General features: G+C 40.3%; 1 protein-coding gene across 3 annotated transcripts in view; it reads right to left on the bottom strand.

The window, feature by feature from the left end:
• Positions 1-26,998, bottom strand: part of LOC140495808 (cadherin-related family member 2-like) — a 148,911-nt gene that overhangs the window by 118,453 nt on the left and 3,460 nt on the right. For all 3 annotated transcript variants that reach the window (XM_072594951.1, XM_072594959.1, XM_072594967.1), the window contains exons 4-13: positions 21,780-21,922; positions 8,028-8,093; positions 7,584-7,673; positions 7,347-7,436; positions 7,099-7,215; positions 6,319-6,447; positions 6,142-6,217; positions 2,289-2,389; positions 1,476-1,679; positions 1,226-1,381 (exon numbers count right to left, since the gene is read on the bottom strand). In XM_072594951.1, the coding sequence (XP_072451052.1) occupies positions 1,226-1,381; positions 1,476-1,679; positions 2,289-2,389; positions 6,142-6,217; positions 6,319-6,447; positions 7,099-7,215; positions 7,347-7,436; positions 7,584-7,673; positions 8,028-8,093; positions 21,780-21,922 (1,172 nt within the window). The remainder of the gene's footprint in view (positions 1-1,225; positions 1,382-1,475; positions 1,680-2,288; positions 2,390-6,141; positions 6,218-6,318; positions 6,448-7,098; positions 7,216-7,346; positions 7,437-7,583; positions 7,674-8,027; positions 8,094-21,779; positions 21,923-26,998) is intronic.

The following is a 26,998-nucleotide window of genomic DNA, read 5'->3' as shown; positions in this document are numbered from 1 at the left end:
CAGAACTTCTGCCAATTTTTATGTTCGGTGCACCATCCAATAACGGCAAGTTTGTTGTAAGCCTTCTTCACCAGCTGTGTTGCCATTGTCAGGGACCTGTGGACATGTAAACCCAGATCCCTCTGTATGTCAATGTAGACATTGGAAGACCCTGATCGTAAGACCCTACAGCGGATAGTGAGGATAGCTGAGACGATCATCGCGGTCTCTCTTCCCTCCATTACAGACATTTACTCCACATGCTGCATCTGAAAGGCTAAGAGCATTGTGGGAGACCACACACAACTCTTCTCCTCCTCCTGCCATCTGGCAGAAGATACCAGAGCCAGTCTTGGTCTCTCACAGCCAGACTATGCAACAGTTTCCTCCCCCAAGCTATCAGGCTCCTTAACACGTTATGATTGGACTCTTTCCCATCTGAAATTCTTTGCACGACTTTGAATTGCTGTTAGAAAAATGTCTATTATTCATCATTCTTCTGGTACACTGTAAGTTGCGTGTTTTGCACTTCTTATGCACTTTATGATTGTGCACTGTATGATTGTGCAGTTTGTGCTGTCCATGTAGCACCCTCAGTCCTGGAGGAACGCTGTCTTGTTTTGACTGTATCAGTTGAATATGGTAGAAATGACAAATAAAAAGCTACTCTACCCTACTCTACTCTAAGGGTTCTGCCATCTATTGTATAATGAGCACCTGAATTTGATCTTCCAAAATGCAGCACCAGATTAATCCAGATTGTCCAGATTAATCTCCACCTGCCATTTCTCTGCCCTAATGTGCAATCTATCTATATCCCACAATTCTCCTCACTATCTGCAACACTGTCAATTTTGCTGTCATCTGCAAATTTACTAATCAGATGACCTAAATTTTCCTCCTGATCATTAATATAGATTAGATATAAGTATCAAAGGTCCCAGCACTGACCTGTGTGTAACACCACTAGTTACTGCTTTCCATTTTAAAAAGCACCCTTCCACCACTACTGCCTGTCTTCTATGAGATCCCCAGGGGACTTAATTGAGTGAATGTTATTATTTTTCTGCCTCTTATTCTAGATGAGGAAAACAATATTTATTAATATTTTATGAACCAATCAAAAGATTTTGCTCTCCTTGAACATATCACGCTCAAATTTTCCAAATCCTTTCAGTAACAAATCTTCATTTACAATATCGTGACAGGTCAACTATTGCATTAAAAGGTACTTAGTTGAGCATACCTGAAATTGTGAAAAGTCACTCTTCTCAAAGTCTAGTCTCTCAGAACTTGCCACTTGGAGTGTTAATATTCCCTCATTATAAACAATATTTTGATTCAATTTAAAAGCTGTGGAATTTGCCCCAAAAAGAAATACTTCAAATGTCCCATTGTAACCCTGTTGAGGATAGATAATATGTTATTTAACTCAGTTACCAGAAAATAGATTCCAACTTTTAAATAAAAGTCAAATAAAACTGAAATGAACATACTTGATCAAGGTCTTGTACGAATATGTGAAGAATGGGTACACCATTTGCAGTCTCCTCAGGCACACTCACATGAAATTTGTCAGTAGATATTCCATGCACTGAGTAAAATGTTGGTTTATTGTCATTCACATCAAGTATTAATACTGTCACTGCTGCTGTTGTTGAAGCAGATAGGTCTTTAACACCCTCAACAAGTTCAAAAGCCTAAATGTAAGAAAACATTTTTATTTTGCCCTGATTTAAATGTGTATTAATGCAACAAGGTAATGCAACAGTGCAAGAAAGATCAAATCTGCTGTAGTTCCCACCCCCAACAATTTTGATGACCTACTTTTTCCTGTTTTTCAAAAATCATCCAAACATCTGCACAGCCTAATCTTCAGTAACTCATTTGTTTTCTAAACTGAGCACTGTAAGCTTTGCAGCTGACACTGACATTTCAAAATTCCTGCTGTGCTGTGCATCCACAGTAGATGTTATAGGTTTGAGCCTGAAAGTATTGAAAGGACACTAAAAGGCAAATGCGTGTATTGATTTAATATAGAATTTCTGCACATTACAACAGCTGATAAGTTACAGGGGTATCTACTTTCTACTCTCCCCACTCCTGTCAATGGAATGAAATAAATGTTATAAGTGGCAAGCAAAAAACATCCAGACTGCATCTGGCCGGTAATTTTAACCTAAGAAGGGTCAACCTAAATACTGAAATGTGTACTGAAGTTAAAACTGTGGGGTTAAACTGGAAAACTATATCTCTGTGATGATGTTTAAAATCACAATGTCAGAGGTTCACAGCTGAGTAGGACTTACAGTGATATCAATTGTTACATGTTCTTTCATCTCTTCTCTGTCCAGCAAAGAGACAACAGTGATCGTGCCAGTTACTTCATCCACAGTAAATGCTTTTGTACCTAAAGTAACCAAATTAACAAACATGTGACCTTAACATAACATTCAAGGATATGGGACATGTGCAAGAAATTGAGATTAGTGCACCTTTAGTGGTAGTTATGTCACAGCAGACTTGATGGATTGAAGGGCCTCTTCTGCACTTAATGAATCTATGAATTTCTTCTATCAGAGGGTTTGAGTGTTTGGGACTCTTTGTCACAGAGAACTCTGGGGCAAAGTTCTTGTGTATATTTAAGAGATAGATTCTTAGTCAGTAGGCAAATCAGGGTTAACAGGGAAAAGGCAGGAAAGTGGATGATAGGAACATCTGATCAGCCATAATTCTATTAAATGGTGGAGCAGGCTCAAGGGGCTGAACAGTCAACTCCTGTTCCTTTTCTAATGGTGTTATGGTCTTACTGTGTCAAAATGTTCCTCCTGTTTTGTGCCTGAGCCTTTACATTTAATATTACAGTTATGGCCCCATTGGTTTCAATCCCTTAATCAAAAAAACAATCATTCTAGCTACTGGGTCCCATTACCCAACAATTTAAATTGTCAGATCATCCCCTATTTTCAGCTAACAAAGACAATCTGAACATTCAGTCATTCTATTTATTTGCATTGTCTATTGCACCAGAGGACACAACAGCAATGAAGTGGACTTGAAAACAAATTAGCAGTCTTTTCTCATGCAATGTAAACTGTTGCTTCATCCTGAGATTTGGCATTCTTCTGATTCTGAGGAAAAGTAAGGGCAGCAGATGCTGGAGATCAGAGTCAAGAGTGTCATGCTGGAAAAGCACAGCAGGTCAGGCAGTATCTGAGGAGCAGGAGAATCAACGTTTCGGGCATGAGTCCTTCATCAGGAATGTGGGGGTGGGGGGCCCACAGGCCCTGTGGCTGATCACTTCAACTCTCCCTCTCACTCTACCATGGGCATGCAAGTCCTGGGCCTCCTCCACCGCCAAATCCTGGTCACCCGATGCCTGGAGAAAGAAAGCTTCATCTTCTGCCATGAGACCCTCCAACTGCACGGCATCAACATCGATTTTATTAGTTTCCTCATCTCCCCACCCCTCACCTTACCCAATCCTCTAACTCCGCACTGTCCTCTTGAACTGTCCTATCTGTCCATCTTCCTTCCCACCTATCCGCTCCACTCTCCGCTCCGACCTATCACCATCAACCCCCACATTCATCGACCAATCGCATTCCCAGTTACCTTCCCAACAATCCCACCCCTTCCTATTTATCTCTCTGCCTCCTTAGGCCACTTCCCACCCAATTTTCCTGATGAAGGGCTTATGCCTGAAACAACGACTCTCCTGCTTCTCAGATGCCGCGTGACCTGCTGTGCTTTTCCAGCGCCACACTCATTCTTCTGATTCTGTCCTGAAATCACAAAAATCTTTGACAAAATGTTTAATTATTTAGCAATAATAAAATATGTTTGTACTTCCCTCTTATGAAGGTCTCTGCATATTCTGGTCACAGGTGAAGTGGCCTGTGATCAGAATCAGTAAACAATTGATTTGCAGACCTCTTGATGCCACGGAGGCTCACCCACCAGCTATGACAGCTGGGAAAATGCAAGCAACCCAGTTATGGTTTCTCACTTATCCATTCTGGTTTTGCCGAACTGAAAAATTACTTCAGTATTGTCAGAAAACCATTTGAATATATGGAGCCTCATAGCTGGATCCAATCTTTCCCCCACCCCACATTTGAAACTTTAAGGGTTTCAGACACTGGACAGCAATGAGGAATGTTCCCACTTGCACACTCAAGCTACTAAGGAAAAGTTAAGAAACTGAATAGTTTCCTGGGAGAGATAATCCATAGATTCAGGATGAACATAGAACATAGAACATTACAGCGCAGTACAGGCCCTTCAGCCCTCGATGTTGCACTGACCTGTGGAACTAATCTGAAGCCCATCTATCCTACACTATTCCATTTTCAACTATATGTTTATCCAATGACCATTTAAATGCCCTTAAAGTTGGCAAGTCTACTACTGTTGCAGGCAGTGCGTTCCATGCCCCTACTACTCACTGAGTAAAGAAACTACCTCTGACATCTGTCCTATACCTATCACCCCTCAATTTAATGCTATGGCCCTTCGTGCTAGCCATCACCAACCAAGGAAAAATGATGTGGGGATCATCTTGCCTCATGGCAATAACTTTGTTAAATTCTGTCATATTCTGAGACTATAATTGTCCAAAATTGTGGCTCCAGGAACAGACAAGCGATTGGGAAATCAACATTTAGCAACTATCCTTCTGACTGACTAAATATTCTAGCTTTTCCCCGATCCCACTTTTACTGAGATGCCCATGCTTAGCTACTTCCCCCATTTAGTAACACTGCATATTCTCTGCCCTCAGCATGCCAACGTACTCCATTGTGTCACCTGCCCTTAATATTCAGCTCCCATCCTTCACTGCCCTCTTCATCTCTATGACTATTCCCCTGCCCTCAGCATCTCAGTTTTCTGCCCCCATTACCCATGATCCCCTCATTTCCTGCCCAACAATCTTACCCTTTCACTTCCATTCTCTCGCTTTCCTTTCCACCCATCCCACTCTCTATTGACCTTTTCTGTTAATCCCCTTTTAGGTTAATCATTTATTTAAATGGATCTCTGTTTTTAGTTGAAGCTCATTTGCCTGGCCTGGTCAGGTTAGTTAACACCAAGCAGATGTTGGGTTAGGTTATGGCCTAGTTGATCTTTTACCCCAATCACAGAAAGCATTTATGGCAGACTGCATATAAATGAGACTTCTCATGAACTGAAGTACATGGAGAGGCTTCAGTGTGACTGCTTATGCAAAGAACTGACATTTTTCTGAAGTAGACAACTTTGTGAAGAAATTTGCGCTTAGCAGAGAGCGGAGGAAATAGTTGACTGTATCAGATATATGCCATTGGCGGACCAAGCTCAGACGGTAATATGGCCTTTTCCTGCTCTTTTCTTCTACACTTCTATGAATTAACTCACTAAGTGTGCTTCGACAGCTCTCTGAGGAATTGCTCACTCTCTCATTTATATAACTCTATCCCTTCACCATTGCATATAATCATAGAATCACACAAGAAACACCTGACCCTTCGACCTAATCTAACTTCACAGCTCTTGGATGTAATGGTGTACCAAGTGCTCATCCAGGTACTTTTTAAAGGATGGAGTCAACTTGCCTCTACCACCCTCTCAAGTAGTGCATTCCAAACTAGCATCATACTTTCGGTTAAAAAAAGGTTTTCCTCACATTGCTCTCCCCTTACCTTTAACACGTCCCCTAATGACTCACCCTTCAAGGGGAACAGCTGCTTCTTATCCACTCAGTCCATGCCCCTCATATTGCTGTACTCCTCAGATCACCCCTCAGTCTTGCCTGCTCCAACAAAAACAACCCAAGCCTATCCAACCTTTCGCCTTAACATAAATTTTCCATCCCAGGCAGCAACCTGGTGAATCTCTTCTGCAGCTCCTCCAATGCCGTTTTCCCACTTGCTCGTCAAAGACAGAGAGAATGGAAAAGTCTATCCTCAGAACCGCTTTTCAGCCATGAACACTGCTGCTGCTTAATATCACATAATGGAAACTTGCCCTTTACAGAGTGGATGTTCCCAGTGCTAAAGATTTCCCAGTATTGTGCAGATGACAGATTGGCAAGTTTAGAATATGTTCAGCAAAAAGAATTAAAATCTTCATTTGTGTTTTTATTATGTGGTAAGGATCTCACATCAATGCTGAAATACGTACCATTAATACTATACCTGACTGGATTGTTAATACCTTGGTCTCCATCAATTGCTGTTATAGTGATGATGCTTGTATTCTAAACAAAGAATATTTATGATACATTACCAGATCAATTGGAAATCACATGCAATAATATAGCACATTTTGCAAATAATGTTAATTTACTATCAAACATACCACGGGTAAATTCTCTGGAACTCGAACATAGTAAAACGAGCTTAAATATTCTGGTGGTTTATTTGGTATGTCAATCACATTTACGATCAGTCTGGCAGTGGAATATTTTGTTTCTGGTTCTCCTTGATCCTGTTGAAAGAATTCGATTAATTTTACACCTTCCAGCATGTATTACTAACTATTTTACAAGAACCTTAAAAGTAATTCATCTGCTCTGTTGTGATAAACCCAAAATATCTTGGCCAACTTTGTACTTGAATGAAAACTGATTTTTTCAATAAGTTGTGAGAAAGCTTTTAATGCTGGATAGATCCAAGATTGTAATTGGGCAGAAAAGCAAAGGTAAACAAGATATTTCGGTGACAGAGAATGTTTTGCAATGCTGTGGACTGTAGGAGGAAAGGGAGGTCTGAGGGATGAAAGAATTTGTACAGGTTTGAGCCCTTGGAAGAAATGAATCAGGGTGGGCAGTTGATAAAAATCACTCCACATCCTACTGTTCTCTATCTTTATCTATATACATTCACACAGTGGACATATATCTTGCTCAGTTGGCTTTACTGCTTTAGCAACCTAATACTGAGCATTGCCTCTTAATCAATTCAACTAATGAGATATCTGCCTAGTGACAAGCTGTTCCATCTGCTCCTTGTCATTAATCATTAGATGAGACCTCACAGGTTATACTGAGTGATACGGCATGGTTTTTTAAAATGTAAATAAACTTTGCAACTGAAACCTTGCTTAGACTTTGGAATGACCTGGATTATTACTACATACCTCTGCTTTGACAAGAAGCTGATAAATGGTGCTTACAGAGAAGTCCAGCTGACCTTTCAGGTAAATGCTTCCATTTTTGGATATTTCAAATAAATCATTATTATCTGAGGGTAGAAGCTAGATAAAAATATTAAGAGGCAAAATCCACCAAATGTACTTCACATATACAATTTATGAAAAGCACTGCATCTAATGTATTAGACAAAATGAATATTAGAGCATTAGAGAAAGGGAAGTATAGCAATTACCTCGAGAATTTCATATGTTACAGAACCATTATTGCCTCTATCAATGTCTCTTGCAAATACCTTGAATATTTCAGTTCCCACATTTTCATTCTGCTCCAAAAGTAAATAAGGTGTTTTTAATAATATGTTCTCAGAAGCAATTTTGCCATTATTATGTCATTTTTGACAACACGTAATTGACCATAATTTAAAGCTGCAAGTTCAAAGCGATACAATTCAACATGTGAAACTGGTTACCTCTGCAACTTCAACTTGATACGGTAACCCTTTAAATACTGGCGAGTTGTCATTAACATCCTCAATATAAATATGTAAAGTCTTTCTCACCTATACAAAACAAAATAACGTTAACTATTTTTCCTTATTCCTATCACACTCATTTTCTCCTATTAATACCCAAAAATCACTGCTGCCACAGAAGAGGAAAGCTAGGTTTATTGGGAAGCTCGTGAATGATCATATGGTAATGTTGCATCAAAGCGCCTGACTCAATGTGTTGACTGGAATTTTGGTTATTTAGAAGCTTCACTTGTAAAGTGACCTTAAAAACTTTTATAGAAGTCATTCAGTTCAAACATACTCAGTACCGTCTTGGTAGAAAAACTTTGAAAATTGATTCTCAATATGAAGTGAAGGGTATGTATCTGTAAACAATAATAACTTGCTGTTGATGTAACTTACCAATGCATTTATCCCATCATCAACTGTAATAATTACTCCAAAGTGATCATTGCTATTTTCATATACCTGCAAAAGGTTAATGTGATGATTAAGTGTAAAATATTTAAAATGCCTTGTGGAATATTAAATTACATTGGTCACTAATTTTCAGTACATTTTCGAGGCTTGTTGCTTTGGTTCAGCTGTTAATCCTGTTAAATTGCAAACAGAAACATGTCACACCAAAATATTAAACAGGACAAAAGAAATATCACAGGCTTCTGATCATTTTGCAAACTTATGAACATATGAAACAAGAGTAGACATAGATCATTCACCCCCTGAGCCTGATATGTCATTCAATTAGATGGTGGCTGAGCTATTTGTGTTTGAATTACACATTGCCATCCATTCCCAAGTTTTCAACTTCACCACCTGGTGAAACAACCTGGTAGAATGTTAGAACAATTGTCCAATGTTCATTGTATTTACTTTTCAGCTTTTCTTTTCATTTGTCTAGAAATGATGGCTCCACCAATCCACTTCAGTGATGAAATGTGGACAAAATAAAAACCAAAGGAACCGCAGATGATGCGAATCAAAAACAAAAATTAGAAATTGCTGGAAAAGCTCAGCAGGTCTGGCAGCATCTATGGAAAGAAACCAGAGGTCACCAGAGGTAATGTTAACTTTAGTTTCTTTTCACAGATGCTGCCAGATCTGCTGAGCTTTTCCAGCAATCTCCATTTTTGTTTATGAAAGGTGGACACTTGGGGCCCCCAAAACGAAGCTGACCAATCCTCATGAGCTGAATGGAAGATGGCCTGTTCAACAAGGCAATGGTATCCGCCACCTTGACTAAGTGTACATCCAGGTCACTTGGCATATCAGTGAGGGCATAAATGCAGACCTTGAGGGAAGGGGAGAGACACCTCAACACTTTACTCCAGTGGGCAGTCATACCCCTCAGACCAAGATATTCAAAATTGGTTTGTATCAGAGACAGGAGTGTATGGCTGCAGATGAGGCAGGTATGGTGACCCCGGGGTTAAAAATGAGAAGCGTTAGCACCAACAATTATCTCAACAGTTACGACATTCTTGAAAGCTGTATGGACAAGAGTGGGGACTACGGACAGGATCGCAAACTGACTGCAGCATCCTGTTACAGGGAGTAATTCAAGTAGGAGATTAAAATATGAATATAGTTATGGTAGAGGACAGTATAACTGGAGGGATAGATACTGTTGTCTGAAGACATGAGCAAGAGTCTGGAGGAAGGTGTTACCTCCTGGGTGCCAGATGTTAGGACATCTCCTCAGAGGGACTGTAAGGATCCAATACCAACAACCCTGCAGGAATAGGAATGAGGCTTTCTTGAAAGACTTCAAACAGGAACAAAATTAAAAAGCATATAACTCTGAATTACAAGGAGATTGAAACTGGGAACTAAATATTCAGGGATATGTGATTTTCCAAAGGACAGGCAGGAAAGAAAGGATGTTGAATAGCATTGCTGTACAGTATGAATAAGTATGATAGCAAGAAATTATCTTGGATTGGAAGGTATAGGATACACATGGATAGAGATATAGAAGAAAATTAAAAGGGTAAGAAGATATTGCTAGGAGTAGTTTATAGGCACCTTAGGTTTATGTGGGACAGACAATAAGTCAGGAGATGATGAGAGCATGTGACAAATTCAATACATTAATCATGGGTGCCTTTAACATTCATATAAATTGTGACAGTCAGAATGACAAGGATGTGTTTGTAGAGTTTATTCAGGATAGTGTCCAAGAACAATACATTATGAATCCAACCTGGAATCAAGCTAGTTTGAGGCTGGTGATCTATAATGAGGTAGATTTAATAAATGATATCAAAGTAAAAGATCCCCATGGAAACAGTGACTGTAATATGGTAGAATTTAGCATTCAGTTTAAGAGGAATTGACTTGGATTGGAAACAACTGTGCTAATGGGGTGGCACAGTGGCTCAGTGGTTAGCACTGCTGCCTCACAGCACCAGGGTCTCAGGTTCAATCCCAGCCTTGGGTAATTGTGTGCAAACTCCACACACATTCTCCCTGTGTCTGCGTTGGCACCCTCTGGGTGCTCCAGTTTCCTCCCACAGTCCAAAGATATGCAGATCAGGTGAATTGGCCATGCTAAATTGCCCATTGTGTTAGGTGAATTAGTCAGAGGGAAATGGGTCTAGGTGGGTTACTCTTTGGACAGGTGGTGTGGACTTGTTGGGCCAAAGGGCATGCAGCATGTCTAATCTAATTTTACACTCCTTTTGGAAGGAGTAACAGGAATGCAGAGTACTGGGCTAATAGTAAATGAACAGAGAGATCTCAGTGTCTATGTACATAGATCCCCAAAAGTTGTCACCCAGATTGATAGGCTTGTTAAGAAGGCATACAGTATGTTAACCTTTATTAGTAGAGGGATTGAGTTTTGGAGCCATGAGGTCATGCTGCAACGTACAAATCTCTGATGTGGCCACACTTGGAGTATTGCATACAGTTCAGGACACCACATTATAGGAAGGATGTGGAAGCTTTGGAAAGGGATCAGAGGAGATTTATCGGATGTTGCCTGGTATGGAGGGAAGGTCTTATGAGGAAAGGCTGAGGGACTTGATGCTGTTTTCATTAGAGAGAACAAGATAGAGAGGTGACTTATTTGAGACATATAAGATAATCAGAGGGTTAGATAGGGTGGACAGGGAGAGCCTTTTTCCTCAGATAGTGATGGCTAGCACAAGGGACCAAAGCTTTAAAATGAATGGTGATAGATATAAGACAGATGTCAGAGGTATTTTCTTTACTCAGAGAGTAGTAGGGGCGTGGAACGCATTGCCTGCAACAGTCGTAGACTTGCCAACTTTAAGAGCATTTAAATGGTCATTTTACAGACATATGGATGAAAATGGAATACTGTAGGTTAGATGGGCTTCAGATTGGTTCCACAGGTCAGTGCAACATTGAGGGCCGAAGGGCCTATACTGCACTATAATGTTCTATGTTCTATGAGAGTACAAAGGAATGAGGACAGAGCTGGCTCTAGCGGACTGGAAAAGGAGATTGCCAGCAAGGACCATTGAGGAACAAATGGAACACATTTACTAAAATAGTTCATGGCTCACAGCAAAGACATGGACCAGTGAGAAAGAAAGATTCTAAAACTGGGATAAGCCAGCCATGTCTGCAGAAAGCTACAAAACAGAGGAATTTGGGAATCTTTCTGCACAAATCACAAAAAGCTAACATCCAAGTTCAGGAGGTAATCGGCAAGGCAAGTGGAATGTTGGCCTTATATTTCAAAGGAAACTATACAAGACATGAGTCAGACTACAACTGGAATACAGTGAGAAGCTTTATCTAATGAAAGATATACTAGCATTGGGGGCAGTCCAGAAGACATTCGTTGGGATGAGGTATGGAGGGACTGTTTAACGAAGAGAGGTGGGGCCTGTACTCATTACAACCTAGAAGAATGAGAGGTGACCTTATTAAAACATACAAGATTCTTAAGGGACTTGGCATGGTAGGTGCAGAGATGTCGCTTCTCCTTGTCAGAGAGTCTCAGACCAGACTACATAACCTCAGAATAATGGGTTGCATAGATGAGGAGTAATTTCTTCTCTCAGAGAGTAGTGAATCTGTGTAATTCTTTATCACAGAGAGCTATTGATACAGTATAATCAAAGCTGAGATGGTCAGATTTTCAGCAGGAGAATCAAAGATTTATGGGAAAAAGGCAGGAACGTGGAGTCAAAGATTATCAGATCAACTATGATGTCATTGAATGTCAGTATAGACTTGATAAGCTGAATAGCCTACTTCTGCATCAACATCTTATGGTGTTAAAACCTTACCAAAGAGTGGTCTACCTAGGAAATTGAAAAGTGCCAGTTATCTTCCCCATCCTAGCCTCCTTCCCCCTTCCCCCAGGAGTGACTTGTAAAGGCTCTGAATGTGAAATATGTTTGAAAGCGACTTGAGCATCACTTCAGAGTTACAAGCTTGCTGTGATCACACAGTTACCTTTTCTCTACAAGCACCAACGCAACAGGTTATTCCCCCTTCTTCACTTTGATATTCCCATCAACTGGCACGTGGCCAGGCTCACAGCTTTCTGTGGTTTTAACTCCACAAAGTGTGTGTAATGTCAGTGACAATGTCTCCGCCCAGAAGCCAATTTGAATGATAGGACTGGCCTCCATTTGAACAGGAGACCATCCCTGGAAGACTGCTCCCTAAAGAAGGTGGAGGTTGTGGGTGTAGTGGCGGTTGAATTGCTGCATGTAAACTCAATTCTTAATCGTCTTTAATACTGACAACAATTAGTGAATATATTCTTGTAACCTTTAAGATATTTGAGTTGTGAGCACCCTATAGACGTTAAATAGACCAGCCATTCTAATGAGCTGGACAAGCCCCAGAACCCAACATTTATTGCTTGAGACATTTAACCAGATGTGATTTGTTACAATCAGGCTGTAACATCGAATCCTTTGCTGTGGCATGTCGTTTAACATTTTTGTTAGCCAGCTAATTTCTCAAGGTTTCATGTCAAGCCAACACAAGCAATACATTCAGGAGATAATCTAATTTATAACTCAAAATGATTTCAAGAAAAGCATTTTAAGATGATACCAGGCATGAGAGTTTTTTGTTATGAGGAGAGATGACTGAAACTCTCCTTTCACAAGCTTTTTTCACAAGATCAAAGAGGATTAAGGGGAGATCAGAGATTTGTAAAACATGATAAGGGATGTCATATTTCAGAATTTGTAGACCACTTGCCCACAGCAAGGATTTGGAAAGTAGTTACTTTGGATTAGCATAGGTCTGCATGGAAATGTCATAGACTGCAAATGAGAATGCTTTGACGAACATACATGAACTGTCGGTGTAAAGAGGAGAATTTGTTGTAGCACACTAATCTGCAGGCCTCCCATCTTTATCCAGCTGACTGCACTTTCAACTTGCAAGTGTCAAGGATTGATCCCAATTGACTGAAGCCAATCAGGTCCTTGGTAACAAGACAGGTCTGTTTCAATGATTCCATTAGGCAGAGACGTAATCTTAACCTGAGGACTGAGTGAGGAAATTCTAGCACCCAACCTTTTGGAGGCTGGGCTCATTGTTAGAAATGGCCTAACAAAATAAGTAATTGTTAATTATTTGCAGCTTTTGATTATGGCAGAGGGAGCAGGAGTGTGTAGAAAAGGCTACTGGTGCAACAATAGGATGGTTTGCTTATTTTGATGAAAACTAAATATGAGCAAAATGTAGAAGTTCAGAGTGTGAATGAAATATTTGCACGTTTAGTGCATCTTACTATTGTTAATCTAGAGTGTTAGATACTAGCTGTTTCCATGTCATAGAGTCATAGAGATGTACAGCACAAAAACAGACCCTTTGGTCCAATTCATCACTTTCAGGGCAATGGCCCATATCCCTCTAAACACTTAATATTCATGTACACATCCAGATGCCTTTCAAATGTTATAATTGTACCAGCCTCCATCACTGCCTTTGGAAGCTCCTTCTATGCATTCAGCACCCTCTGCATGAAAGAATTACCCCATAGTGCCTTTTCAAATCTTTCCCCTCTCACCCTAAACTTATGCCTTCCAGTTTTGGATTACCCTACTTTGAAGAAAAGACCTGGATTATTCAACTTGGTTCAGTTAAAATCATTTGTGACTTAGGAGCAGGATGAACATCTGATCCCAATGAAGACTTGCCCTCACAAACTAAATTGACACTCCAGCAGAGTGAAGTATTAAGAAACATGATGCTAAATCAAGTCTAGTCTGATGGTTTAGGTCTATGTTAGTTGAGCACTGAGGTATTGGGCCAAGGTACCAGTGGTCATGATTTTAAATTGAATGATGTGGAATGAAATGCAAAAGTGTCTGGTAAAGTTTTGATTTGCATCAGAAAAGATAATGATTGGATCTGCTGGATTGGTGCCAAAATGCAAATGGCTGACTTTGGAGAAAGGACTCAGTCATTCTGTCTCAACAGACCTGGGATTTGCTCCAGTTCCACATAGTGTGGTTGATCTAATGCCCTGTGAAATCGTCCATTAAGCCATTCATTTGTACACCATTATTGGAGATCACATTTGTATGAAGTGTCATATCGGTCTTGACATTCAAATCAGATCAGATTGAGATCTAACAACTGCATCTTGTCAAACATTGGAATTATCTCCTCACGGAGAAAGTGAGGACTGCAGATGCTGGAGATCAGAGCTGAAAATGTGTTGCTGGAAAAGCGCAGCAGATCAGGCAGCATCCAAGGAGCAGGAGAATCGACGTTTCGGGCATAAACCCTTCTTCAGGAATGCGCATTATCTCCTCGCTACAACCTGAGACCAATAACAAGATGGAAGAGTATTGTACATAGAATACAGAACATTACAGCGCGGTACAGACCCTTCAGCCCTCAATGTTGCACCAACCTGTGGAACCAATCTGAAGCCCATCTATCCTACACTATTCTATTTTCATCCATATGTTTATTCACTGATCATATAAATGCTTTTAAAGTTGGTGATTCTACTACTGTTGCAGGCAGTGCGTTCCACGCCCCTACTACTCTCAGAATAAAGAAACTACCTCTGACATCTGTCTTATATCTATCACCCCTCAATTTTAAGCTCTGTATGGTAATGGTTCTAAAAGGGTTGATGTTCATGTTACCTTGGCTACACTCATTCTTCTTATTTCACACAATCTGGGGTGGACACATGCAGTTCTACTCCAGATTTCGGAGGGAGAAGACCTATCTGTATCAGCTGCTTATGGTTCTAGTATTATTCCTGACCAAATGTATTTGTTCTTATTGCTATTATGTCATGATCCTTTTTGTATAATAAGAATATGGCCTCTTCTACAGATTAGCTAAGAGGATGTATCACTAATCATTAGATAGGCACAAGAAAAAACAAAGGATGGTTAGTGGCAGTGAGTTACCTCAAACAAACCTCACCTCATACCACATACTAGAGGTGGCAAAAATTAAAAGGTACCAAAAGTGGTCATCTGAGAAAATACACAAAAAGCTTTCTAGCAGTTTAATAAACCAATAGGCCAATCAGTCATCCTCATGACATCTCTCTGTTACAATCCTAGGCATCAAGTCAGGAAGCATTGGGAACCCAATGATGTGCAGACAAATGTATAGATGTATTGACATCAACATTAACTTGGAAGCATATAAAGTCTAATGGCCTGAGTTCAAATAATTTCTTAGAAACCTCCTTTCAATTAATTCCTATTGTAGCCATACCTCTTATCTGACAAATCAGTGATCCTCCAAGTTGAACACAACTTGTAGAAGGTACTGATGGGAAAGAAGGATACAGAATATATCTCTGGGTATAGCATGTGAATGTCCACCACCAGAAGTAGTGTAATCATATGCTCTGGATGAATCTAGTCAAAAGCTGAAGAACATAGCCAAGTGATTTAGTTTTCCTCAGGTGCTAGTGGAATCAAACTCAAAGAGTGATTCAAATGAAATCAAAATACTGGGGATGCTGGAGATTTGAATACTTGCAGCTTAGTGCATGGCTACAAGGGTAGGGTAAGGAATGGGTCTGAGTGGGATGCACTTTGGAGGGTCAATGTGGACTTGATGGGCTGAATAGCCTATTTTCACACTGTAGGGATTCTGTGATTCTATGCTGTTTGGCATGCAAGTAGTCCTGTTTGGTAGTTTACTATTTTGATACCTCAATTTTAGGTATGTCTGGTGCTACTCCTGGCATATCCTCTTGCACTCTCCATTGAACCACTTTCCATATCCCCAGTTTGATGGTGATGGTTGTGTGGGGGCTATGGCAGGTCATGACGTTGCAGATTATGTTGAGTACAATTGAGCTGCTATTGGTGGCCCACAGTGCTGCATCAGCACTGGAGATATTTAGGTTATTGAGTTGCTGGTGACATATAAGTTCCTCCCCCTTTTGGTTTCTCCAATGTTGGATTTCCCTGTTCATCGGTTTTTGGGTAACCTTACAGCACCTGGAACTTGTGGTACAAAACCATGAGTGAAGGTATACATTCACAAGGGACTCAACCTTTATTAGATCAATGCAGCAATATCTGTTGAAATCATGCTATCAGCTGCCAAATCTTTGGGCATTACAGTCTTAAGTTGCTCAAACTGTTCGAAGTCTGTCCCATTTAGGACAGTGTTAGTGCTACACAACACGATGAAGGAAATTCTCAATGTGAAGGCAGGACTTCGTCTTCACAAGGTCTGTGCAGTGGTCAATCACACTGATATTGTCATGGGTACATGCATCTGCAGCTGGCAGATTGGCAAGAATGAGGTGAAGTATGTTCTTCCCTCTTGTTGGTTCCCTCACCACCTGCTGCAGACCCAGTCTAGCAGCTATATGCTTTAGAACCCGACCAGCTTGATTAGTAGTACATTGCCGAACAACTCTTGGTGGTGGTAATTGAAACCCTCCCCCAGTCAGAATACATTTTGCACCATTGCCACCCTCAGTGCTTCCTGAATGTAGCTGAGGGAGGACAGTATGGGTAATCAGCAAGATGTTTCCATATCCATGTTTAACCTGAAGCTATGAGACTTCATTGAGTTTAGAGCCAATGTTGAGAACTCTCAGGGTGACTTTCTCCCATCTGTATATTACTGTTCCACCACCTCTACCAGGTGCGTCCTGCTGTTGGGATAAGACATATCCAGGAATGGTGATGATGGTGTAAAGTATAATTCTGTGAGTATAAATATGTCAGACTGCTGCTTGACTAGTCTGCGAGACAGCTCTCCCAATTTTGGCACTAACCCCCAAAGGTAGCAAGGAGGAATTTGCATTATTAGAGTTAATATTGACAGAGTTGCTTTTGCTATTGTCTTTTCCAATGCCTCGGTTATTGCCTGTTAGTCTGTCCTTTATTATTTCTTTGTTGAGACTTGACTTGCTAGGAAGAGTCAACCACATTATTGTGGGTCTGAAGTCATAGGTAGACCAGACCAGGTGAGGAAGGCAGATTTCCTTTCCTGAAGGACATTAATGAACTAGATGGGTTTTTGTGAAAAATAGTCGTGGTTTCATGGTCATCATTAGATTCTTAATTCCAGGTTTTTTAAAATCAAATTTAAATTCCACCATTTGCCAATGTGTGATGCAAAGGCAGGTTCCCAGAACTTAGCTGAGTTTCAGGATTAATAGTCTAGCAATGATACCACTGGGCCATAATATGGGTTCCCTAATATGGGCTCTGGATCAGAAGGTCCAGGTTCAAGTCCAAACCTGTCTGATCAGGTTGATTAAAATATCTAAAACTGAAAAAAAAGCATCATTCATAAAGGAAAAGCAGCTACTTGGATGTCAGGAATGAACAATGGCAAAAAGGAGGCAAAGTAAATCATCTCACAATCCTAAGATAAAAATTGCAGGATTTTTTAAAATGATGAGAGATTTGAAAGTGTTGACATGCAAAGGCACTTGTATTAAATGATGGAGCAGGCTTGATGGATTGAATGACCTAGTCCTGTCCCTATATTCTTATGAGGATACAGCAACAGTGATTAACCAAGGAAGTTAGAGATAGTTCCATATTGACAGAAAAAACATACAATATGGTAAAGATTAGCAGTAAATAGAATTGCAAAAGTTTTAAAAGCAAAAGATGACCAAATTAATTACTGTAGAGGGAGAAAATAAACTCTTCGTGTAAACTAGTAAGTAATTTCACAATAGACAGTAAGAGCTTCTTTAAATATATGAAAAGAGAGCAAGAGAGAGACCAAAGTGTGCATAGGCCCCTTAGGGAATGAGGCTAGAGAAAAAGAACGGGGAACCAGGAAATGGCACAAAAATTCAACAAATACTTTGTATCAATCTTCACAGTAGAGGATATTAATAGCTCAACAAAAATACTAAACAAAAGGTATGGAGGAAACAAATACAATGACTATTATAAGAGAAGAGTGTTAAGGTAACTAATGGGACTAAAGTCTAATAAGTACCCTCGATCTAATGGGTTGCATCCTAGGATACTAAAGAAAGAAACCATGGGAATAGTGGTTGCACAGTCAGTAATCTTCCAAGAATCCTTAAATTCTGTAAAAATTCCAAAAAATTGGAGTTGTCAATGTAACACCCTTATTCAAAAAGTGAGAGAGATGAAAACGGGTAACTATAGGCTGGTTAACTCAACATTTATTGTTAGAAAATGTTAGATTCCATTATAAAGGATACAATAGTGGATTATTTTGAAATACAGAATATAATCAAGCAGACTTCATGACAGTGAAATCATGTCAGTCGAATGTATTGGAATTCTTTGAGGAGGTAGTAAGCTGGATATATAAGAGGGTAAAAGGTGTTTGGTAAGTTACTGCTCAAATGATTACGCAATGAGATAAGATACATGGTAACACCACTCCCTGCGAGTTTCCCTCTAAACCACACAACATCCTGACTTGGAAATGTATCACCGTTCCTAGAGCGTTTGTGTATCAAAATCCTGGAACTCCCTCCCCAATTGTATTGTGTGTCGAGCTTACAGCTCATGGACTGCAGTGGTTCATGAAAGAAGCTTATCACTTTCTCAAGGGCAACTGGGGAAGAGCGATAAATGCTGGCTTACCCTGTGATGCCCACATTCCATGAATGAACCTTTTAAAATATGTTCATGTGTTGGGGCTATCATATCAGCATGGAATGAGGATTAGCTAACAGAAGTTACATACAGGGGCATTTTCAGAATAGCAATGTGTAATTGATAAAGTGCCACAGGGATCAATGCTGGAGATACAAGAATTTACAAGGTATATTCGTGGGTTGGATCAGGAAATTTGGTGTACTATTGTCAGGTGTCCGGATGATACAAAAACCATTTTGAAAGCTTCAGAAGGATAGAGACAAGGTTAAAAGGTGGGCAAAAACTTGGCAGATGGAATATGATGAGGAAAAATGCAAAGTTATGCACTTCAGCAAGAAGAATAGAGGAGATAAATATCATTTAAATGGAAAGAAAAGTTGCAAAACATAGCACAGAGAGATTTGGAGTCCTCATGCATAAATCACAAAAAGCTGTGTAAGTTCACCAGGTAATAGCGAAGGCGACTGGAGTGGTGGACTTAATTTCAAAGGGAATGGTGTATAAAAAATACAAAAATCTTGCTAAAACAAGTGAAGTCACTGGTCAGACCACACCTAGAGTACAGTTTTGGTCCCCTTTATGGTAAGAAAGATATGTTGGCATTGGAAGCTGTCCAGAGGAGGTTCATCAGGTTGATTTTGGGTATAAATGTATTCAGAGAGGTTATGTGGTTTGGCTTGCACTGATTAGAATTGGAAAGAGAGAGTGTGTCCATTCAGTGTTCTTGTTTCACTAACAGAAGTCTTGGGAGACTACTATTCCCTCAGTGTACTCCGGTAGGTAGTGCCTTGAACAGTAGTGTTGACTACCTGATATGAATTAAAACAAAAGCTTGGAGGCTAACTTTTCCCTCATGCAATCTTCGTGACAATGCTTCTGTCAACCAAAGCCATTGAAGAAACGAATTAATCGTATCTGTCTTTCACACAGCATAAATTATTATCTCTCTCTGAAATTTCGTATTCTTTTCTATTCTGTCCTGATGAGTGCATGACAAATAATTTTGACAGCACATGCCTGTCATATTAAACTAATTAATTGGACTTTTTTGAGGAAGTAACAAATAAGGTGGGATGTAGGTGATATGTAAATATGAAGAACTTGGATTTCCAAAAGCTATTTGATAAGGTGCCACATTAAAGGTTAGTAGACAAACACATGGTGTAGAAGATAACATATTAGCAAGGACAATGCATTGGTTAGACAATAGTAAGTTGTAAGTAGGGATAAATTGGTCATTTTCAGGCAGCATGTTGAAAACAGCACCATAGGGATCAGTGCTGTTCACCATTTATATCAATGACTTGAGAATATATGATAATTAAATTTGCTGATAATTCCAATGTAGATAGGAAATTGTCAAGAAGTCATAACATGTCAGGTTAAGTGAGCAATTTGATTTATTTGATTTATTGTAGTCATGTGTACCTAAGTACAGTGAAATGCTATGTTTTGTGAGCAGTACAAGCAGATCATAGCAAACAAAGACATAGAAGTCACAGGATGTTTAAAGCGAGGTAAACAGGCAATAAAGTGACAATTGGAATTTAAGGTAGAAAAATCTGAACTGTCCATATTGGCAGACTGACTAGAATAGCAAATTACTGTTTAACTGGAGAGAGATCAAAGAACAGGGTAGAACAGAGGGATACTGGTGTCCTGGTACATGAATCACAACAGGATTGTTTGCATGGGCAATTAATAATTATGAAGGCAAAAGTGATGTCGGTGTGTCTGGAAGGGGAATGGAATATAAAAATAACTGCTGCAGCTGTACATGGACTTGATGAGGCCATATGTGGAATACTGCATACAGTTTGGCTTTTCATATTTGAGAAAAGAAAATGATTGTTAGAAGCAATCCACAGATGGGATAAAGGACTTTTCTAATAAGAAATTATGTATTAGGTTGAATTGATACCAACTGGGGTTTAGACGAAAGAGAGGTAATCTTACTAAAGCATATAGGATCCTGAGGGGAGTGGATTGATTGATCCCTCAAAGGATGTTTCCTCTTGTCGGGGAGACTCGAATTAGCAGGCACAGTATAAGAATGTGATTGGCCCCTTTTAAAGATAGAGGGGAATTGATTTTTTTGTTCCCTCAAAAATTTGTGAATCGATGGAATTTTCTTTCCCACAGGCATTGTAGGCTGGATTGTTGAATTTAGATTTTTGATTTACAAGTGAGTCAAGGGTTGCAGGGTGCTGACAGGAAAGTGAAGTTGAGAGCAGCCATGATCTTACCAAATATCAAGCAGTCTCAAAGGAACTGCTCCTGCTCTGAAGGCCTATGTTCCTAAGTCAAATGGTTATGATTCATTATTATCTACAATGCTGCTGCTGAAGACCAATTTCAGTCCAAGGTCTCCAAGCTACTATGAAAATAACTTAAACATCATGAACGAATTCTACACTTGGCAAACAAGGTATAGAAATGATTTGGAGATGCCGGTGTTGGACTGAGGTGTACAAAGTTAAAAAATCACACAACACCCAGTTATAGTCCAACAGGTTTAATTGGAAGCACTAGCTTTCGGAGCGACGCTCCTTCATCAGGTGGTTGTGGAGGACACAATTGTAAGACACAGAATTTATAGCAAAGATTTACAGTGTGATGTAACTGTAATTGTAAACTGAAACATACCTTGATTATTTGTGAAGTCTCTCATCTGTTAGAATGCTAGATGTCAACATTTTCACATCTTTTCTGGCTGACACCAATTGTTACAGTTAACCCGAGAATGTAACTGTTAAAAAATGTTTACATATGAAAGAAGTGAAACTATCATGGTCGTTCTAAGAGATGAGAGACTTAACAAACAATCAAGGTATTTTTCAATGTATAATTTCAGTTACATCACACTGTAAATTTTTGCTATAAATTCTGTGCCTTACAATTGTGTCCTCCACAACCACCTGACGAAGGAGCGTCGCTCCGAAAGCTAGTGTGCTTCCAATTAAACCTGTTGGACTATAAGCTGGTGTTGTGTGATTTTTAACAAGGTACAGAAAAACTGCCCTTTATAAAATTTTCACCAATATCACAGTGTGCTAAACTCAAGTAAAAAGAAAAAGTAGATAGTTCATCAAAAGAACACTCAAACCTCTCTGTCAATAGCTTCTTTTACAATGACATCACCGCTGCTGCTGTTCACCATGAAATAAAGTAATGCTAATTCTCCTTCCAGCCCATACGAGAGTGGGTCACCATCTTTATCATCAGCTGCTATCCGGAAAACAAACGTACCTGGGATGAAAACATGAAATGACAATATTTAGATATCAAGTTGTAGTGGTCAAACCACAGAAATACAAAGGAGGTGTCTCATGCAGTGATGGAAATGGGTGAAGTGAAAGAAGATGATGATTGTTTAAACTGAGACAACAAAATAGGAAAATAAAAGAAAATAATGTGAGTTTGGAAAAGGATGAAAATTACAAGGTAAAGTCTATAGAGTTTATAGTTAGACTTCATAAAGTTTCGTCTTATTTATATGTTGGCTACTTATTCAGAAAGAAAGGCGGAGAACACTGCTGCATCTTTATCAACGGAACTGAGGTTGAGAAGGTGGAGACCGTCAAGTTCCTCTGAGTTACAATAACTGACAACCTGTCCTGGTCTTCCCACATCTATGCGATGGTCAAGAAGGCACAACAATGCCTCTTCCTCAGGCAATCAGGAAATTTGGCATGTCCACAAGGATTCTCGCCAACTTTTACAGGTGCACCATAGAAAGCATACTGTCTGGGTGTATAATGGCCTGCTATGGCAACTCTTCTGCCCAGGACCATAAGAAACTACAGAAGTTGGTGTGCAGAGCCCAGGCAATGCCAGAGCCAACCTTCATCCATGGACTCCATTTATATGGCTTGCTGATGTGGAAAGGTTGCTATCATCATCAAAGACTCATTGCTCCCTGTCAGGCAGAAGATATAGAAGCCTGAACATACGCACCAACATGTTTAGGAACAGCTTTTTTCTGGCTCCTATTAGACTGATGAATGGACTGTCCAACTTCAAATAATGCTGATCTTGCTAACGTTGATCTTGCCAAGTGCACTCCTTGTATAATGTAGCCTGTAAGCCTCTGCATACACCCTATCATCTGTACATCCTTGCTTACTATGATCTGACTCTACTGCTCATAAACAAAGCTTTTCACTGTAGGTCAGTACACATGACAATGAAACAATCATTCTTACACCACCCTGAAATCAGCCTGATGACAAAAATGATCCCAACTGCAGAGTGCGAGTTCTGGAACACGTTATATGAAATGGAATGATATTTCCTCTCACTGATGTAGTGGAGATGAGCCTTCCAGCTGCCTGTGTAACTTTTCTATTAATCCAAAAACATTTCCCTCTGGCGTCTGATTATAATAGTTGGATGTGTTAGGAACTGGATAACTACATCCCTTCTGTCAGGAGACTGCAATGAGATAAGTGGGGATTTGACTGTTTTGGAAGACAGGAAAGGCAAAGTACATGAAATTTGATGGAGCAGCAAAGGAGTTTATGACAAAGGTCAACTCGTCTAGAAGCAGAAGTTGACCATTCAGCCCATTGCGTCTACTCTACCCTTCAACAGCTGCTTATGTTCCTTTGCTATTTCCTGTTCCCATCTGCACAACTTTATATACTTCCAAACTTAATACATCAGCTAACTTATATATACAGCTTTCTTACTCGTTCAGCAGATTGGGCATCGCCTCAGGGAACTTCTTGGTGTAATATTTTTTAATTAACATATTGAGAGATGTGATTACAGATTTCTGGAGCAGGGAGGGCTTGAAAGCAGGGGTCCTAGTTCAGAGGCAGGGACACTACCACCTTATAAAAGAATCTCTTCGATCCTCAGGGTAGGTGTCCTCGGCCCAACTGTCTTCAGCTTCTTCATCAATGACCTTCCCTCCATTATATGGTCCGGAGTGTGGATGTTTGTCGATGATTGATTGCACAATGTTCAGCACCATTCGCAACTCCCCAGATACTGAAGCAGTCCATGTTCCAAGATTAGGACAATATCCAGGTTTGGGCTGACAAATGACAAGTAACATTCATGCCTCGCCAATGCCAGGCAATGGTCTCCTCCAACAAGAGGGAATCGAACCATCTTTATTGGATATTGGCATCACTGACACTGAATCCTCCAATATCAACATTTTGGGGATTAACGATGACTAGAAATTGAACTGGACTAGCCACAGAAATTCTGTGACTACAAATGCAGGTCAGATGATCAGAATCCTGCAGCAAGCAATTCACCTCCAGACACCTTACCACCAATGCACAGTAGCAGCAGAAACTATGAAGGTACAAGACGTGAGTTGACTGTGACAAACTGGATAACTTTATTAAAATGCACAGCAGTGAATAGGTAGTAAGGAAATGGATGCATGCATTGCAACAGTTATCCACTCATTTTGGGCAAAAAAACACAACAGGCCTAACCATACTTAACAGAAGAAATTAAGAACAGTACCAGATCCCAAGAGAAGTTATATAAAATTGCTGAAAATAGTAGCAAACCTGAGGACTAGGAAGAGGTGAGAATTCAGCAAGAGAGGTTGATTAAGAGGCTTTCTGAAGAAAGGTTACTGGACCCCACATGTCAACTCTGATTTCTCTCTACAGATGCTGTCAGACCTGAGTTTCTCCAGTAATTTCAATTTGATTGAGAGGGGAGTATGCAACCAAATACTAAGGAACGTAAAAGCAGACCATAAGAGTTTATATAAGTATGTAAAAAGAAAAAGATTCATGAAGACAAATATAGGCCCTTTACAATCTGAAACAAGAAAATTGGTAATGGCGAACAATGAAATGGCAGATCAATAAACTAATTTTGTTCTGTCTTCATACAAGAAGACACTAAAAACTTCCTGAAGAAGGGCTTATGCCCGAAACGTCGATTCTCCTGTTCCTTGGATGCTGCCTGACCTGCTGCGCTTTTCCAGCAACACATTTTCAGCACTAAAAACTTCCCAGGAGCGGTAGTGAAGCAACGATTGTCTAAGGAGGAATTGAAGGAAATGCATATTCGCAGTTTAAAAAATGGTGTTGGAGTAATTAAGGGGAATGAAAGCTGATAATCAAAGAGTTAGGTACAGTGGATTGTGAGTGCCTTTTTCCCCAGATGGTGATGGCTAGCACGAGGGAACATAGCTTTAAATTGAGGGGTGATAGATATAGGACAGATGTCTCTCTTTACTCAAAGAGTAGTAGGGGCATAGAATGTGCTGTCTGCAACAGTAATAGACTCATCAACTTTAAGGGCATTTAAAGAGTCATTGGATAAACATATGGATGAAAATGGAATAATGTAGGATGGGTGGGCTTCAGACTGGTCCCTCAGGTCAGCGCAACATTGAAGGCTGAAGGGCCTGTACTGCGCTGAAATATTCTATGTTCTAAATCTCTGGGGCTTGATACTCCATGCACCAGGATACTAAAGGAAATGGACATGAAAATAATGGGTGGGTCAGTTGTCATTCTTTAAAACTCTCTAGATTCAGCAACAATCCTGGCAGCTTGAAATATTCATAAAGGAGGGAGGGGAAAAAAATCAGGAATTATAGACCAAGTTTAATATAGAAGTGGGATTTGATATCAAGACACTCACAAAATACCAACAGTATTACACAAACCAACCTAGATTTTGAGGATGATATCACTTCATCTGATATTGAAAAAGAGGCAAAGACATTGTAAAGTGTAAGGGCTCTGACAACATTCTGTCAACAGTACTGAAGACTTGTGATCCAGATGTGCTGCTCCCCTAGCCAAGCTCTTCCAGTACAATACTGGATTAGTGGTGCTGGAAGAGCACAGCAGTTCAGGCAGCATCCAATGAGCAGCGAAATCGATGTTTTGGGCAAAAGCCCTTCATCAGAATTCCTGATGAAGGGCTTTTGCCCGAAACGTCGATTTCGCTGCTCGTTGGATGCTGCCTGAACTGCTGTGCTCTTCCAGCGCCACTAATCCAGTATTTGCTTTCCAGCATCTGCAGTCATTGTTTTTACCTCTTCCAGTACAATTACAACACTAGCATCTACCCAACAATGTGCAAAATTGCCCCGGTATGTCTTGGACCCAATTAAAAAAACAAATTCAATTCGACCAATTATTATCCTATCAGTCTACTCTTGATCATCAGCAAAGTAAGTGAAGACTTCATGAACAGTGCTATCAAGTGGCACTTTTAAAGGAATAACTTTCTCATTGAAGCTTGGTTTGAGTTCCGTCAGGGCTCCTGACCTCATTACAGCTGTAGTTCAAACATGGCAAAAGAGCTGAATTCCAGAGGTGAGAGTGACAGCCCTGACAGCCAAGTATGGGATGAAAGAGCTCTGGCTAAACTGGAGTTAATGGGATGCAGAGAGATAATTCTTCACTGGTTGGAATCATAGAGAACAAAGGAAGATGCTCGTGATTGTTGGAGGTCAGCTCCAGGATATCTCTGCAGGAGTTCCTCAGGGTAATGCCCTAAGCCCAACCATCTTCAGCTGCTACAATGATGACATTTCGTCAATCATAAGGTCAGAGTCGAGGGTGTTTGTTGATGATTGCGTGATGTTTAGCGCCAATTCATACCTCCTCAGATACTGAAGCGGCACGGTGGCACAGTGGTTAGCACAGTGGTTAGCCTCACAGCGCCAGAGACCTGGGTTCAATTCCCGCCTCAGGCGACTGACTGTGTGGAGTTTGCACATTCTCCCCGTGTCTGCGTGGGTTTCCTCCGGGTGCTCCGGTTTCCTCCAACAGTCCAAAGATGTGCAGGTCAGGTGAATTGGCCATGCTAAATTGCCCATAGTATTAGGTAAGGGGTAGATGTAGGGGTATGGGTGGGTTGCGCTTCGGCGGGGTGGTGTGGACTTGTTGGGCTGAAGGGCCTGTTTCCACACTGTAAGTAATCTAATCTAATGAAGCAGTCTGTGTCATTATGCAGCAAGACCTGGGTACAGCCACAATTGGGCTGGAAAGTGGTAAGTAGTACTTGTGCCACATGAATACCAGGCAATGGTCATCTCCAACCAGAGAAAATCTAACCAACTTCTTTGAATGTTCAATGGCATCACCGCCACTGAATTCCCAACATACTAGGGGTTGTCATTGACCAGAACTTGAACAGCCTTATAAGTATTGTTTCCAGAAGAAATGGTCAGAGGCTGGGAATACTGTGGCAAGTATATCAACTCCCTTCTCCCAAAGACTGCCCACCATTTACAAGATACAACTTAGGAGTACAATGGAATACCCCTCACACTTCCCTAGTTAGGTGTAGATCCAACAACATGAGAGATGCTCAACATCTTCCAGG

Source organism: Chiloscyllium punctatum, chromosome 2 (assembly GCF_047496795.1).
Source record: "Chiloscyllium punctatum isolate Juve2018m chromosome 2, sChiPun1.3, whole genome shotgun sequence".
Taxonomy (NCBI): Eukaryota; Metazoa; Chordata; class Chondrichthyes; order Orectolobiformes; family Hemiscylliidae; genus Chiloscyllium; species Chiloscyllium punctatum.
This window is presented reverse-complemented; position numbering and strand designations above follow the sequence as displayed.